At 40.5% G+C, this 18,150-nt stretch overlaps 1 protein-coding gene and 1 long non-coding RNA gene across 38 annotated transcripts in view; one reads left to right on the forward strand and one right to left on the reverse strand.

The window, feature by feature from the left end:
• ZBTB20 (zinc finger and BTB domain containing 20) overlaps nt 1–18,150 on the forward strand; it is a 522,330-nt gene that overhangs the window by 477,344 nt on the left and 26,836 nt on the right. For 36 of the 37 annotated variants that reach the window (XM_038181943.2, XM_027462833.3, XM_072044152.1 and 33 more), the window contains one exon: nt 13,325–14,932. In XM_038181943.2, coding sequence (XP_038037871.2) covers nt 13,345–14,932 — 1,588 coding nt within the window. In that variant the 5' untranslated portion in view covers nt 13,325–13,344. Of the gene's footprint in view, nt 1–3,551; nt 4,128–13,324; nt 14,933–18,150 lie in introns of those variants that run through there. The other variant, XM_021273025.4, reaches the window with a different exon arrangement.
• On the reverse strand, nt 880–12,974 carry LOC110352873 (uncharacterized). The gene is made up of 3 exons (XR_002402567.4): nt 4,740–12,974; nt 2,078–2,228; nt 880–1,069 (listed from the first exon to the last, which is right to left on the reverse strand). It is a non-coding gene; the product is annotated as an uncharacterized lncRNA (long non-coding RNA).

The following is an 18,150-nucleotide window of genomic DNA, read 5'->3' on the forward strand; positions in this document are numbered from 1 at the left end:
GCCAGAAGTAAGTACAAGTAAAGGTATGTAAAACTATAAGCTGAGCTTGCCCTGCCTCTCTTGAAAGAGCTGTCACAATCCACTGAAGAAGTGGTGCTGTATAATGTTGTCCTACTGATAGGAACTGGTCTCTGTATTCCTAATCAGTACACTAAGTGAGTTTTGTCAGGTTGGTCTCTCGGGCTTTTCTTCTCATGAGAAATGACTAATAACATATGGTACTTCAGTTATGAAGTCAGTGAGTATGTTTTTAGAAGCAACTGAGTGACTTTGGAGCCTAACTTTTACTGATGCATAAATCACATGTATAAGTCACATACAGGCTTTTTAAAATTTGTCTAATTATCTTAAATGCTGATTCTCTTATTTGATGACACTGTAATACTGGCTTGTGGTATTCAGGGCTTTTCTTAGTGGTCACCACTATACTATAAGTGATAACACGCATAATTTCAGCTATGGTTTGAAAACACCATGCAAGCTTCCAGCTTTCATGATTTCAGGGAAGAGCCTGAAGATATGTCCCCAGCATGTCTATTATTTCTAAATTTCAGGGAAGAGGAAAAGAAGTGTATTACTCTTTAAAATTCCATAGTTTCCATTCTTAAGATTGTGAGGTGATCAGGTTGATAATACCATGGTATTTCCATTTCTAACTCATGCTGCAGCCACTGAGACATACTGCAACTGTCAAGTAAAACATATGTGGTGTGTTTCTGAGTTTACCTGTTCATGTCTTCAGAGTCTGCCCCCACTGATTTTCATTGCCATTCTTCAAGTTTTGAGTCTTCTATAAATCCTTCCTTTATGTATTGCATGAGTGTTTCAACTATTTCACTCATGAAAAGAGTGAATAATGAATACTATACAATTCAGAAGTGTTTATCACTGTTTGTTACGACATTTTAATATTCTTTCATTGGGGTTTCTGGTAGGTTGGTTGGTCTGGATTTTTTTTTCTCTTTGTTTTAGTTTAGTTTTGTTGTTTTTTTTTCAGTAACAATCTCCAGGACAGTGCTTTCTTCCTCACCTCCTTGAGGTAGCTTTCCTTCTCCCATCATCCTCCATTCTGAAAATTAAAGGAAAAAAATGCAAATTCCGCTGGATAATTTCTGTAACTTCTTGGATTACCTTTATTGCTTTCATAGATCCCTAGTCTAGCTAACCTACTGAATCTGCTTCTTGCCTATTTAATCTATCAGTCCACGTAATCTAATGCTCTTCTTAGGTACCAATCATTGCCCTGTATGCTTTCTTTGTCTGATACATTTAAAGACTATTTTATTACGATATCAGTCTTTATACTTTTAGCTGTTTTTTTCCTTACATTTCCTCTTCATCCTGCCTAATCTTTGTTTTCCATCGAGCATGCCACAGTTTATGCTCTGTTCTACTAGTGTTACTTGGGCATGATTTCTGTGTTTGGAAGGATACATTTTCAGCTTTGCTGGACTCTTATACCTTGTTATTTAACCATTGTAGTGTTTCTCTTCTTCCTTATTTTTGTTGTTGTTGTTGTCCTTAGATATGGATTCTAATAAAGTATTATTAAGGCCACCTCCCTGCTGATCTTATAGATTTTAATTCCTTATCTTTTCCTTTCAGACTCTTTCTGACTAATTTCCTCTTGTTTTGGGGTTTTGTTTTTGTGTTGTGTTTTTTTTTTTTTTCTGCTAATTCTCCCTCCTGAAGTTGCACATGCCCATAGTACCTTTTTATATAATCTGCTCAAAGGATATGAAGCATAATCATGTTGATCATTTCTATTTCATGTTTTAAGCATGCCTGCAACTGCTCTTGTCTCCTCAGTCCTAAGCCAAATGTACCATTTCCCTGCTATGGTCTACAGAAGGATGCTTTTTGTAGCAGAGTCAAACACAAAAGATGTTCATATGCTTGACAGGTGACTCTTCCTTGAAGAAAGTTAAAACAGCTACATCTATATCTTCTTTTGTCTTGCTGTGTGTTATTAATACCCTGCATACCTCAGTGCTTACATCTCTCTTGGGTGGTTCTTTGCATGCTATAAGGAGACACCTTCCATGCTTTGGGAAGCACTGAGTGGGGCATTAATTACCTGGTTTGTTGCAACTATGCAACTCCAAAGTTACAGATGCAAAAATAGACTTGGTCACCTTCTGTTCCTTTTCATCACTGATCTGTTTAGTGCTGGAGCTTTTTCATCTCAGCTTACGTGGTGAAGTCTTAACATGGTACTGGGAGAGAACCTGAAACATTAAGCAAGATACTGTTTAATACCACCTACTAATGTCTATTAAGATAACTAGGGAGTGAACTCCTGCTAAGCTCCTTCATTTCTCTCATGGCATTTGTCTTGGCAGCCTGGTGTACAATGAAACACGACAATGTGGTCTTGCTGGCCTTGTGCGTTTGGGTTCCAAAGTACACCAAGTGTGATTGTTTCTAAAGAGAATGCCATTGCACCATCTTTTTATTTATGCCTTCTATGCTTTTTTCATTGTCCATGGAGTCATTTAGAAGGCTAAAATAACATGAGATCTAGATTTATGTCTCCACCACTCAGGAACTGGAATATAAAGAGAATTCAAGATCTCTAGTTAATCTGTCAGCACAAATAGCTCCTAGAGGAATTAACTGTGCCTATGGAAAGAAAAATAAAAAATAAACAAATCCTAGAACCCCTACTCATCCCAGTTTTGTTGTATTAAACACTGAAAGGATCTCTGCCCGGTTGGGATGCTCAATACATGCTCCGTATCAATCTGTGGCATGTGGTGAAATGCTTCTTCTTGAAAACCCACAAGAGAGAAGTAGTATAAATTAAGAGTAATCTCACAACAGCTATTTTGGAGTTCTTACCAGTGAAAATGTAAGTGTAGCAATATTGTGTATCTATTAAAAATCTTGAAAGGCTCTTTATAACTAGATGATAGGAGTGATAACGTGTAATTTATTGATGTTACACAGATTGAGAAAAAAAAAACACAAAGTAGCAATTTTTGTGTGAAAAGGGGTATGATAGAGGAAATAAAAACAGAGCAGGGGACTTCTCCCCACAGATTCATGCCTGTGTGTGCAACCATGTCAACTTTAACAAAAAGCACCTTGTGCTTTGATCCTATGTAGTGCTTCAAAACAGGGCATAGCCCTCCCTGTATTCAAAAGCAAAACTCCCAGATGTTATCACTAATGTCTTTTGGCTGAGCAAAGGGTAGAATGTGCCTGAAGGCACACCTGTGAAATAACTCTTAAGTACTACAGTAGTATCACCTGTTTGTATCACCTGTATGCATGCATATACATGCAATTCCTGGGCCTTTTCCCTGCAGAGAAAAAAAAAAAAAGAAAAAAAAAGTGTAGGAAGCAGCAATGTGCATTTAATGCTACAGATCCATCTCATGATATCAAGTCTTCCATGAATGCTATGTTCTTGGTTAGTACTGTCATTTGTTAGTTTAGAGCATTCTGTCCTATGTTTTTCATATCAAAACTAAGCAGGTGGGTTTGGAATATGCATGCTGCCAGGAACTGAAGAGGTCTCAATGAGGACAGAAACTTTTCCTGTGGCCATCAGCATCACTGATGTGAGCTTATACTGTTTACTGCTGATATTTAAATCTGAATCAGAAGCAGGCCTGAACACTCACCCCCTAAACTCAAAATAAAGGAGCCACAGTCTAGCACAGTATGAATATCTGCCTCGCAGTATTTCTAAGTTGAGATACTCACCAAAGTACCCAGTTGTATTAGTTAACAATTACCCTTTCACTAACAGGTAAAAAAGATAAATGGAAAAAATAACCAAATAAAATCTAGCATTTTCATGTGATAGCTTTCCTCCACCCAGAACTGAGACACAGCCACTGGAAGAGAGAAAAGAATTCTTTTCCCAGTCCCGTGGACTGGCATTTACAGCTTCTCATCCATTCCTTTTTACTCCCATCAACCACTACTTCTGTGACCAGAACAAAATCTCCTACTTCTAAAGACCTTTCTCTGGAAACACGTAGGGTATAAGCAGTGCTCTTCCACAGACTGCAGCTCTCCCATGAAAGCCAACCATTTCTGACTGCACCCTTTTCCTAACAGACTGCTACAACCACTCCCCTAGAGGATTCTAGCTTGAATAGAAATCTTCTAAACAGGTAATTATCTTAAGAGGTTTTAATCTATATTTTCCTTTTAACCAAAGCCCATAGGCTTTTAGTCTTACTGTATTTAACCACACTCAAACTGATAAGCTTTTTCTCCTTGTCTTTCTGCCTGGGGGAAAACCTAACAATACAGGGCAAATCTGAAGAGTTCATGGAATAGCAATTGTTTCTTTTGGCCGACACATTTTAATGTATTTGCACCTATTATCCCTCTAATTCATTCCTCCTCCACACTCAGCTCCCACCCCCCAATCCCAGCCCTTTCTCCTCCCTGAACAAGATTTCTGAGAGGACATGAATGTATACAATCCAACACAGTGAGATGACCAAGAGGAATCTCTGTTCACTTTTCCTGCAGGTTTGCAATGTGAAATATGCCATTAAGATTTAAACAGAAGCCCTTGAAACAGGTGGAAGTCTTCTTAATTAATAGAGTAAGCTTTTAATCGGGACCATAAAGTAGCAAAATGCATCATCATGATTGTTTCCATTTTTCTAAAAGTTTATCCTTTTTTTCCAAGAAGCATCCCCCTAACCTTTGTTTAAATAGAGAGTGTTATCACAGTAACTTCATGGGCATTTTTGGCCCATCTTAACTCTTACCTGGCTGGTAACTCTTTCGCTGCAAATCCTCAGCATGCCTTATGAGTAACAGTACCTGGCACCATAGAGGAAAACTAGCAATAGATGCACGCACCTAGGTTTTTAAAGAGCCCAGCTGCCTTAAACTTATAGCCAATTAAAACAGTTGGGCCATGCTGGGGCTTGGCATAATCGTGCATGAGCTCTCTGGGAACAAGCGAACACAGTTGAAACAGTTTTCCTTTAGAATATTAAAACGTTCCATAACGAGGAAGAGATGAGCACAGCCTGGTTTCTCTTCCTAGGAAATGGTGCCATCATGTGGCCACACGGCCTTCTCTGCTTCCTATTACAAGAGGGCAGTTGCAGTTTTCTCACTTTTGGGTTTCAGTTTGGGTTTGGGTTTCAATCCTTTTCAGAGTTTGGTGATCCCAATTTTTGCTAATGTAAACTGATTACAGCTGGCCGGGGCACAAGAATTAACACCCATATAATGACCTCGCCATCCTGGTGAAATACCCTGTAATGCAGCTACGATGACAGCTTTGGTGGTTCTTCTGTTAACATAGTGTATGCTTGGAGGTGTAGTAGACCCCTGTTGGAAAAGCAGCCTCCATCCATATAAGCTGTGTCTGCACTACAGGGATGTATTGGTATGGCCATAACAGTGAAGGGTCTGCAAAAGAAAGTTGAGAGAGGAGCAGAGAATTGGGTAAAACAGAGTGCATGCCAGTATTCACAAGGGAGGTATGTTGGACTGTACCTCAAATATGTGCCTGAGAATAAAAGTGGCTTTTGAAAGCATTCTTTTCTCTGAAGTATCTCTGGACTTCCCAAAATAGCAAGAATACAAACTAGTGTGAAAGCAGGAAAAATAAGTAACCTGTCAAAAAATTGAATATTTCTTTAACATAAAAATAGGTGAATGTCCTATAACACTTCTAAGCCCTTGGTCACCAGAATACTATGACTTGAAGCTAGTTTTTACCTGGTGTTTTGCAGTTTTAAGTAGGATGTTCACCACAGAAGAGTTGTAAAGAAATTGAAGCCCTAGAGTAGTGTGAGAAGAAAGCTTTATTTTGGTAAACCTGGAGGTCTGAAGAACAATGTGTAAAGATTAACAAAGGCTGGCAGTCCTTTGGCAGAGGTAGGTGTGGGATGCTGCCCCTCTTTTACATGTGAAGCAAACTGAGGCACAGACATTGCTGCCCTGCAGGTCCTGCAGTAAATGGGATTACTGCTGATGGACTCCTCCTGAAGACTTCCAGGCAAAGCACAGGGAGGTGATTCACTGCCAAGCACGGAGACCGAAATAGAGGCTTTTACACTTGACGTTTGGGATTTATGTCCACTGGATATAGAAGCAATTTTATGTACTGGACACCTATGGTTTTGTCTCCAGTTTTATGTAAAATAGGTATCTCATCATTAGGTAGGTGCTAAAAAGGGATAGGTCAATTAGCTAAATAAATCGTCCACAGGAAACTTGCTGCACATGGCTTAGTCTGCAGAAAAAGCCTGTCTTTTGAGCAAAGTTTAAACAAACTCCTTCTTATTAGCCATCTACTCAATATGTTTGCTCCTCGGAGAATAAGGTTGTGCTTGCGTGTGCATGCATTTCTGTCTTTCAAATAAACGTAGTTATTAGACTATGAAATTTAGAGAAGTTTGACAGCTTTCAGAACACAGTGATTTTTTCTTCCATAGAGTATATTACTGACACATTAATAGATGTTGTGCTGGTAAAAATACAGTACTTCCTGTTAAATGTAGACTGCTACATATTTTGATTCTAACAACAATCTGGTAGGGTTAGGGCAATTCGTGTAGTGTCATCTGGTGTTTGTTTTGGATAGATATTATAGAAGGAGATACTGATTTTCAAGATGTTCAAGCAGATGATTGGGTGAAAATTCCAGCAAACCTTTAAAGCAACAGAAAGCAGGGGCTGCTCCTGGTCAGATCTCCTGCTGAGGATACAAATGTTCTTCCTGTGTTCCTGAAACTCTGCACAAGCTTTTCCCCTGAAGGTCCCTTTTCAGAATGAGGCCAAATATTCAGGAGAATCAGTCTGAAAAGGATTGGCTACATCGGCCCCTCTGGCATCATTGAAATATATATACTAAGAAGTCAGCCACTGCCATTTTTTTCAGGATTTGAAATTCAAGTCACTTCCTTAAGTGGAAAAAGTGTTCTTCCAATAAATTTGGTCCCAAAGAGTTGGAACCTGATGCAGGACTAATTTTGTCTATGGAAACACTAGATACATATTTTTACTCTATTAATGTAGTTTTATTTTAGGATAACTAATTTGAGAAGAACGGAACATAAAAACTTCATCACTAGGGATAAATCAGGTCATTGGAACCGAAGAAAGCACCCATGGTTATGATTGCTGAGGCTGGGACGCTGATACATGGAAAAGAGAAAACTTTCTATGGAAATTGTGGGTTTTTCATATGTTGTGATGGACAGGCTGTATTTCCCCTGAACTGGCATGTTTATGCAGGAGTTGAGATTTCTTCATCCTAAATCAAGGATTCTTCACTGAGACATGCCTTTCTTAAGGAAAATCTGTAGCGTTTAATTTTGATAACAGAACTTTATTTGCTTGGTTTTATTTATTCCTTAAGGTATTTAAAGTGTATGTATATGAGATGTCTCAGGCAACCGTTCATTCACATCACTCAGCTAAAGTATTCTGCCTACTTTCATACTTTATCTACTGCATTTTAAAAGAAAGAAGAACAAGCTAGATAGACTATGAAAGAAGTAAGAATGAGAAGAGAACATACGTGTAAGTCCAGTGAGTGTGATTGAGAGAACTGAGTTTGGATTTTCTAGAAAAAATAGGCTTAAAAAAGAAATGTGAGGCACCTTCCAATATGTAAGAGACTACTATAAAAAGGGAAATAGTCAATAGTTCTCTGTGTCTGCTGGAGGAAAGGATGATTAATTGGTTTCAAAGTTGAATACTAGGAAAACTTTCTCGCTTTAAAGATAGTATGCAGTCTGTCTGGGGAGAGAGTGGAAATCCTCCACATTGGTTTTTGCAAACATTAGGTGAGTTGCTGAAGAAGTAAATCTTCTTCAAAGATTTAAAAAGTAGTGTAAGTAAATTGTTTCCGCCACAAGGAAGAGGAATAGACTAGATGACTGTGTGAAGAACTTAGTGCATCCTTTTGATTCGGCTAGGAGGCTGTAATCTTCCACCATTTGATTTGGAGACCAAGGATTAGAGGAAGGAGTAGATAATGATGCTGGTCTCCAGCAGCAGGTTACTTCAGTTTGTGGTGCTTCCAGAAGCTAATGACTGAATTACAGATGCACATATTCTATAGGAGATACAATGCCTCCAGCTTTTCTTCTGTCTCAGACTGTGTATTCTCAATGCAAGGCCTGAGAAGCTCGTCAGGAACAAGACAAAGTAAGCAGCAATTTCAAAATAGTTGTAGTTCTTCTCACTGATACTTAGACAAGATTCGTTGCCTAACAATTTTCTGAATGCTTTTTAAGAAAAATTGAGTCCAAAACTCAATCTATATATGTTTCTACAACCCCACCAACCCTTTCATTTGGTGGGCAATTATTCATTTTACCCTCTAAGGATGAAAGTAAGACAAAGCCTTTGGGATTCACTCTGCTATTTATTCCTGTGAAAGACTACACAGTAACAGCAGCCTGGATTCCAGCGTCAGAGTTAGTTTGCTTCAGGTAAAGGCCATGCACTGAGCTACTGCTGAGTTACAATAGCTTTGGTGGTTTCCTCATCACTGTTTCTAGAAATGGTCATTCATTACAGTGCAATGAGCTTTGCGATACTGTGATTTTAAAGGACACTAGAGAAAATCAAATTCTGTGATATCGTTCGGTTATGAGCTTTAAAGCAGCAAGCGTTGGCTTTGCAGAAAGGGACATCTAGTGGTTGTACAAAAAAAAAAAATCCCTTATTAAATATGTTTTAAAATGTACAACATAGTCATTTGTGTATTACCTGCAGTATTCCATACATCTTTGTAGCTCTGCTACACCATGTGTTTGCTGGGATCATTCTCTCTGTTTCTGGCCATAAAAAAAAAAATCACTTTTATGAGCCATACCTTTCTAGCTTTATGTGCTGTAGCTTTGGCAAATAGAAATCTGCCTTCAGGCAGTCCTTGATATATCTCAGGGCTGCACTTCCACATTTTCTATAGCATCTTCCAGGATTCCACTGCCTGCTGTTTCCTTCTGCCATTGCCTTCCCCTTTGGTACTGTACTTGGAGAGGTTGTCACTGTTATTCTCATGGTAAAATCTGCCTTCCTTTGAATACCCTTACTATAAAAGTCAGCAGGAGGGGTGGATGAGATTCAGGGAAACACTAATCTAAGCACTCAGTCATGTATTACACAACAAAAGTTTTTCCCTTTCCCATCCATGTTGTGCTCCTTCTTACTAGTTGAGGATGAATTCCATGCATGTTTCTGTGAATAGCCTGACAGTTTAATCGCTGCATTTGCATATGGGGAAACGGAGCTTTTTTCAAAGTTGCACAGTAAAATGTTTCACCTTTATGCCGTGCCAGCTTCAAATTGCATCCCAGGAGGATTGCAAATGTGCAGTTTTTTCTTTTCTTTTTTTTTTTTTTTATACTGGCCAAATGCCTATTCATTGCCCATCTGGGTAAGAATGGCCTTTGCATTTTCAAACCCATTCTTTCCTATATGGTTTGTGAATGTCCCACCAATCAGAACTTGCTTCACAGAAAGGGGACAAAACCATTTTACAGGAGTTTCTCAGAATGAGTCCATTGGGTTCTCTACGTCGTGTTTACTGGACAAAAAAAAAGGGAAGGGGGGTAGGAGGACACTTAACAAAGACCGCTGGAATTTCACAGAAAATCTCCCACTGTCTCAAGTTTAAAAGAGTGGCAGGTCTGAGACGAGCCTGAGACAGCAATCTTTTTCCTGAGCCAGGCATTCAGTGCGGCGAGTAGGTGAGTGTGTGTGCATGTGTGTGTGTGCAACTTGTGCAGAACTGACAGCCACTGGGGCTTGTCCAAGGCTCTAGTATTCTCTGTCAGAATGCCACATTTACTTTAGAGTTAAGCCTGCGTTGGTAAGTCCACCCCTTCATGGGTCCCCCTTTATGGGACTATTTGCTTACAGCAGTGTACAGTAAGGAGCAAGAGCAAAACTTGGATCTGGACACAGTTCCCTACAGAGAGGAAGAATTCATGGGACAGTGAATTTTGCTACAGACCGATCTCTAGAATTTGTTATACTGAATTACTGCTTTTTTATGCTGCTGTGGTTTGTAGCATCCCTGACACTACTGCAAGTGATTTGCTTGCCTGTACTTTGAGTAGGTTTGGTTTTCAGTGTTAAGAGTCAAGGGAGGTGGCCTGGAAAAAACATCCTCAAAATCTGCATTAGTTGTTTTACCATTTCTTATGTGTCTCTTCCACCTACTGCTCGTGTTTTGTTCTTAAGGTTGAATCTCAGTTGTTAATCAGTTGAAGAGGTGATTGATGTTCCAATTTCACTTGAAGCAGTAAAGAAATAAGAAGAGGATCTTTAAGGGAAAGCACTGTTATACTAGGAGCAACCAAAAGGTACTCCTTGCCTTACGTGAAGTGGCTCAAGTGACTTTTATTTTAGTCCCTACACCTCAAGGAATTTAGCATCCTAGATCAGTTCCTATAGGAGAGCTGTTCACACCAGTCTCTCATGAACATGCACAGACCTCTTCACCTTGATCAACTCTAGCTGTTTTCATCAGTAGCTAATGATCAAATGTATTGTGGATACACAACTCTCACTCCTTCCAGCTGGGACCTGAGGAGGGATGCTGAAACTTAGAGGTGAACCTTGTCCTTCCTCCTTTCTGTACATGATCTGTGACCAGGTTGCAAAATTTACTTTCCCAGACTTTGGATGCAAATCATTCTGAAAAGGAGCTGGGTCAGAGGATGCATTTTTCAGAGCCTGGGCAACAAAGTTATTGTTGTCTGCAAAAATGCATATGAACAAAGTCAGGATTCCTTGCACCAACTCAAGTCAAGAGACCTGTCTGTAACATGTTCAACCTTGTGCATGCGCAAGGGGTGATTTTTTGTTTAGACTGCTTTTTGTATTAGACTGCTGCATATCTCTTATTATGAAATGCCTCATTTGACAAAACCAAACGTAAACTATATGCCATTCCCTTTTCAAGGGAACATCTTAAAGACCCATTTGCATGAAAAGGGAGCAATAGGGTCAGACCAAGTAGTGATCGATACTTATTGATGGAAAGATTTCCAGTATACTGATAGGCCAGCACTCAAAGGGAGATGCAGATAAATGGGGAGCTATGCAATCACTTGCCATGGCCTACTGTAAGTCTTGAAAAGAAGTGTTTATCATTAATCTTCCACCTTTCTGTGTACTCACAAACAAAAAAATTTTGCCAAGCTCTCTTCCTTTCAAGTCAAGGATTCCTATTTTTTTAAATACATTTTGAATCCTTGTGTACTCTGACATGCTGGGAAAGAAAAAAAAAAAAAAGATATACCCTGGAAGCCTCTGGAGAATGATTCTGGCTGGAAGGAGGAGGAAATAGATCTCTTCTGTACATTATTTTTCATAATAGTAATCACAGTGCTCTTGAAGGAAAGGCTCCTAATTGCTGAGATGTTTTTCCAGTTCTGTGATCAGTCTCATCAGAGGAAAAAGCTCAGGTTTCCCAACAAAGCTCATGAACAAGACAGATGTAATTCACAGCGTCCACGATACTGTTAGTGGTTTCCTCCTTGTTACTGCTATCTGAGCATCTCCCTAGTGCTCTGACCTCACATGGAAATTAGTACCTTTCTGATACTGGCTAGTTCACGTCTATTAGCATCTGCTTTCTTCACTCAGCTTGGCCCCAACAGGATTTCCAGTTCCTGACCTTTATGCTTCCCTTTTATTATCATCAGCTTCATGGAATTGAAATGACCGCCTGTGTCCAAGGTGGTTTCTGTTTGAAGCACCAAAATAAAAGGCGCTTGAGTGCAGGAGTGGATAAATGAGAAGGAAAAAGCAGAGGAGGGAGCACTCCATATTTTCTTGCAAATTGCAGTACAGTTTGTTTTACTGCCTAAGTATGAAATGTGAAGCATCCTTTAGGCTGGACCAGAGGGACATTTTGGGGTTAAAACCATGTATATGAAACCATTTTCAGTGTTATTTATTTGCTCTCTATATTTCTGTTAAAACAGACAGTGACAATAAGCTAGTTTAATTTATTCATGCTTCTCTACCAAATTTCACTTTCAAATTCTCACACACTAACAACCAGTTGTGTAAAAGAGGTTGTAACTTTGGTAGGAATATTCAAGACAAAATGCCCGTAATATGAGGGGTGATTTTTCATTACTTTCCCAAGCGTAGTTTTCTGGGAGCCAAGGTGATGGATGTACTATGAATGCTAAGAGAGATAATTTATTAATAGTGTTTCATTTGTTTACCACTCAAAGGGCAGTTGGTTATTCACAGTTAAAAGATGAAAATGTAGTTTCTGCCATCAAAAGCAAAACAGATGAAAAATGAGTAAAGAACAGGATAGGTAGGGGAAAAAGAAAAAAAAAAAAAAAAAAAAAGAAACATTACAACCAAAGACAGCAAGATAGAGATAGGGAAAAGTGGATTGAGAGATTAAGAAGTTACTTGTGAAAGTTAATTTTGAAGGATATGTTGGCTCTGTACCCATTAGTTAGGTGCTTTTCTAAACTGTTCTCTGTTTATATCATTCAGCCAACCTAAGACAAAGTCTTCCTTAGAGTAAAGGTCTGTAATTTTCCAGTTCCTGTCAAGTAAATAACAGCAGGAGAACATTTGTTTTTATATGATGGCATTCTGGTGCCAGTCAGAACTTGGGATATGCTAAAAATGAAGGGGACAGCTCATGTTAACTTTTTGCTTTGGGTTCTTATAGAGGACTGTTTGTCACTATTGGGTAGCAAATGTTCTAAACCACAGCCCCAGACAAAACTCTGCGTGGGATTTTAGGAACATTTACAGTCCAAATCTTGAACCAGATTTGGATTTTTGCAAAGTGACTGCCAACTTTTTGTACAAATAGCTGTAGCATAAAACCCAGGATCCAAATCCCTTAAAATGACAATCTAGATAGAAACCACATTTTCACATTGACCCTTTGCATTAACAACTTGGAGTAAAGGGTCGTTAAAGTAAGAATCTGATCGTTTTTGGAGTAGGTCCACATCCAAACAGCCTAAAATCCAGCTCAGTGTTTGCAGTTGGCTGGCTCTAGGCTTTTTAAAGCCATATAATCTGATAGGAAGTCCAAGGCCCAGGAATGTGGTTGAAACTTAGGCCAGCTACACCTGTTTTTATCTGCTTTTGTCCAAAAAATTCAGAACATGAGCTTCTGCAAAAGAATTGCAGAAGTTTACTTCTATCCTTACAAAGGCAATGTCTTCTTATTGGTGCCTTTGTTTGTGATTTTTACAGTATAATCTGTTTTTTTTTTTATCCAGTGGGCAGTCACCTTTGCCAATGTCCTGGCTATGTCTCTGCAGAGGACAAGACCCAATCTGTTCTTTTCTTCTTTTTTTTTTTGTCACCTGCTTTGCTACAGGTAACATCAGTTGCAAGGGGATGACAGAGCGCATTCATAGCATCAACCTTCACAACTTCAGCAATTCTGTGCTCGAGACCCTCAACGAGCAGCGCAACCGTGGCCACTTCTGTGACGTGACGGTCCGCATCCACGGGAGCATGCTACGCGCCCACCGCTGCGTGCTGGCGGCTGGCAGCCCCTTCTTCCAGGACAAGCTGCTGCTGGGCTACAGCGACATCGAGATCCCCTCGGTGGTGTCAGTCCAGTCCGTGCAAAAGCTCATTGACTTCATGTACAGTGGGGTGCTGCGGGTCTCGCAATCAGAGGCCCTCCAAATCCTCACAGCTGCCAGCATCCTGCAGATCAAGACTGTGATTGATGAGTGCACAAGGATTGTCTCGCAAAATGTGGGAGAGGTCTACCCGGTGATTCAGGATTCTGGCCAGGAGACACCCAGGGGAACACCCGAATCAGGCACTTCGGGGCAAAGCACCGACACAGAGTCCGGCTACCTGCAGAGCCACTCGCAGCACAGTGTGGACAGGATCTACTCGGCCCTCTATGCCTGTTCCATGCAAAATGGCAGTGGGGAGCGCTCCTTTTACAGTGGGGCTGTGGTCAGCCACCACGAAACAGCCCTGGGGCTCCCCAGGGACCATCACATGGAAGACCCCAGCTGGATTACCCGGATCCACGAACGGTCGCAACAGATGGAGCGGTACCTCTCCACCACTCCAGAGACCACACACTGCCGCAAGCAACCACGCCCTGTCCGAATTCAAACCCTGATGGGCAACATCCATATTAAGCAGGAGATGGAGGATGACTATGACTACTACGGCCAACAGAGGGTGCAGATCCTTGAGCGCAACGAGTCTGAGGAATGCACTGAGGACACTGACCAAGCAGAAGGCACTGAGAGTGAGCCCAAAGGGGAGAGTTTTGACTCGGGAGTCAGTTCCTCCATTGGCACTGAGCCCGATTCCGTGGAGCAGCAGTTTATGGCTGGTCTGGGCCGGGATGGGCAGCAAGAACCTTCTCAAGCAGATCAAAACGACGTCCCTGCTGACAGCGCTCAGCCTCAGCAGCAGCAGCAGCAAGTAGATGCCAACTCTTCCTCACCAGAGAGAAGCAATGACGTTGAAATGGACAGCAAAGTGCTCACAGTCAATAACAGCACCGAAAAGGGGGCTTTGCAGCCTTCTGTCAACACAACTGTTGCCCAACCATTGCCAACCACACAGATCTACTTACGCCAGACAGAAACCCTCACCAGCAATCTGAGGATGCCACTGACTCTGACCAGCAACACTCAGGTCATTGGCACAGCTGGCAACACCTACCTGCCTGCCCTTTTCACCACACAGTCTGCTGGCAGCGGCCCTAAGCCTTTTCTCTTCAGCCTGCCCCAGCCCATAGCTGGCCAACAGACACAGTTTGTGACAGTGTCCCAGCCTGGCCTGTCAACCTTTACTGCTCAGCTGCCAGCCCCTCAGCCCTTGGCCCCATCTGCGGGCCACAGCACAGCTGGTGGGCAAGGCGAAAAAAAGCCTTACGAGTGCACTCTCTGTAACAAGACTTTCACCGCCAAACAGAACTACGTCAAGCACATGTTTGTACACACAGGTAAGAGTACGTCCCTTTGGCTTACACACGAAGCCAGGGAAGGTCCTTTACAAACAAGGACTTCAGTTCTGTCTCCCAACCTGCCAGCCCCCAAGCAGGAGGGAGAGGCTGCCCAGAGAGCTGGTCTCACCGAACACTAAGCTGACTACATTGAAGTTGAGCCCCTGTGAACACACACAGGTCCCATAGAGGGGCCTAACTGTGTATGGTGCAGAAACAAGCGCTTTTTGCTTGGAATGAAATGTGTCCTGCTTCCATACAAGGAAATGGTAAGCATTTGTTGTCCCCAAGCTCATTCCTCGTGGAGTTACAGCAGTAGGTCCAAGGCCTGGGTGTTACACACACTCTGCCACATATTTTCTAAATTTCACATATTTCTATAAAGAAGTAAATTTGGAGTTTTTTTTCAGGAAGCTTTTCTGTACTTCACCGAAGCTCATTGCTATAATACCCTGTCTGTTGGTAAGCCAGATGTTTCGCTGTCTGTGGCTACAGAAACATAGGACTTGATGAGAGAAAAATTTAAAATAATGACTGTAACACAACAGCAGCACCCTTTTTGTCTAAAAAAATGTAACTTTTTTTTAGTATATCATCTTTTGAGACAAAATAGGTAACCATGTTTGCTACTAATCCAAAACTGACTTTTCTAGCTTTATTGAGTTATAAGACTTAAAAACATGGATATATACATATATATATAAAATGAAGAAGCTGTTCTGGGTTCAAGACAAAATTTTGCTTGCTTTAGCCCTCAGCTCATTTTGACTTTGGAGAGAAATTTTAGTTTAGAGAAAGTGTAAATATTTCTCTCACCAAGCAGTCATTTTGTTAACATCAGGTCTTAAAATACATGCTGGGTTTATGATATATGGAGTAGAACCTGGAGAAATTGCCTAAGGTATGGGAGGAATGTAAATCATGCCTCCCTACTGTATCAAATAAATTTAACTTCCATGTGTGTATGTAAACTTTTAACTACTGTTTATGTATAATTATCATTTAAATTTAAAAATCCTTTAGAAATCTAAGGCACACTTGTACATTCACATATACATATAATATACAGAAAGGTTCACTCCTCAGGACTGGTACAAAATACATGATTGCAAGGATCAAGAATTCTGAATCCCAAGACTACCCCTTTGTCTATGTCTTCCATCCTTCTGCTGTGGATGAGTAGCTAAAATACCGTGTAGATGGTGTTGCGTTTTTCAGAGAAATATCCCATTAAAAACACAGTAAAATATATCTGCCTGCATCCTTGTTCTAAAAGCTAGAAAGGTTTTTTTCACAAATAATTTCACTGAGAGGTGTTTTACTTCCCCCACCCTCAACTGCATACTACATTTGGTATTTAAAGTTGGATAAAAGGAACCAAAAAGAAAGACCTAGCTGCTATGGATAGTCAACTAAGGAAATTGACAGACATTTCCAATCATGAATTCATATTTAGTTTGAGTGTGTCTAAGAAAGCCAAAACTAATGAACTTCCAGTGGCAAGGAAAGAATAGCGTAGATAAATGATTTCCAAGTTCATTTAGGAACTAACTGGTTTCTGGAATATCTGGGAAAAGAATAGCGCCTTGACCAACAGGGGGCAGGGCTTCAAAAAAGTCCTTCTGAAAATAACCTTTGTAGGTACAGTCTTGAAGAAAGCATGCCACTGTTACCTTGTCCACTGGGGACACTCAAAAAACTGAGTGCAGACAGCTGTGCCCACTGTCAGGGTGACTTTGCTCAGCCCTGTTAAAAGTAGCCAGGTGAAGTGGCTCTGGAAGGGATCCAAGGAAAAAGGGGAAAGATTTGGGAGATGCACATGTTTGAATTAGTCTTGCTGTCAGGAGGGCTCCATGGAATAGTCTAATCAGAAAACAGAAGTCAACAAGCTAAAGTTCACCCAATTTCTCTATGTTTTTATACTTCCAAGAATGATACTATGATGCAGCTTTGTATGCAATGAAAGCACTGCAGTGTAGACACAAACCTACCTCCCTTTCTCCTTTCATATAGATGCAAACAGGCTGGAGACTGATGTTTTGCCATGTTCCATGCAGGATGGCTTTAATGTAGCCTACAGTGTTCTCAGACATGCACTGTTGTGGAAACGCAGAGCTAGAATGTATGCAGTCACCATGCACCTTATAAGCCATCATTGCCTCCTCCTACATATCACACTGTGATCAATATTCAGTAATTGTCCCATATTGCTGGCTGAAACCAACCAAATAGGAAATAACCAAAAGGAAGAACATGCACATCTAATTCACCGAACACCTGGCTTCAAGATGAAGAATCATGGACTAAAAAATCTGCAGTTGGAAAAGGCAACACAGTGATCGCTAAGGAAGCATATAAATTCACATTCAAAGAAGAAAACCTTAAGAGTTTTGAGATTCTTAGGACAGAAGAAGTCCCAGGAAGGTTTAGAAGATAAAATTAGAAAAAGCCAAAACACAGCATATCTTAGAAATATGTGCAGGAGAAAATTAGGGTGTTTTTATAGCATAGTCTTAACAGGGTCTAGAGCAAAGGAGACCAACTTCTTAAAAACTCTGGGAGATATCTTGCCTAAGGCAAAAATGAGTGTTGCAAATGTAATCAGTCTCTTGTAAATTAATCTGACATGATTATAGCTGACACACCATCATTTTCCAGATAGCACATGTCAAGTATATTGGCCTGTCTAAACTCACCACTCTATGCTCAGCAAAGGCAGGAAAGTAAGGACTTAATGGGTTTTGACCAAGTGTCTTTGACCAAGTTGGGACAAACTCATCATTGGTGCAAGGAAGTGCAGCATGTGGATCCATCCACAGATGTTGCAATCATATGTGCAAACTGTGAAATAAAAAGAAAGACTTAGAGGTGATTAAAAAAAAAAAAAAATCAGTCCTTCCCATCCAATCCATATTAATGATCTCCTTTTAAAATTGAGTATAAGTAGCATATTTTAATCTCACTATGCAAAGACTAAATGACACATTACTACAGGCATGTGATCGTCTCTGAAAATTGACTCTTCAGGATATAAAAGTCCTGAGCAGATTGTAAAAAGGAGGAAGCAGGATGTGAAAGAAGAGGATGTCTGCTAGATAGGAGATGGCAGAATGACCAAAGGAAATAGTTTTCCACTTGGTGAAACACGAGGATCGTTTTAATTGTTTCACGGAGACTCTCCTCTCGCCCTAGCAGGTTTGAGGATGATGAACTACTAT

The sequence above is a fragment of the Anas platyrhynchos genome, chromosome 1 (genome assembly GCF_047663525.1).
Source record: "Anas platyrhynchos isolate ZD024472 breed Pekin duck chromosome 1, IASCAAS_PekinDuck_T2T, whole genome shotgun sequence".
Taxonomy (NCBI): Eukaryota; Metazoa; Chordata; class Aves; order Anseriformes; family Anatidae; genus Anas; species Anas platyrhynchos.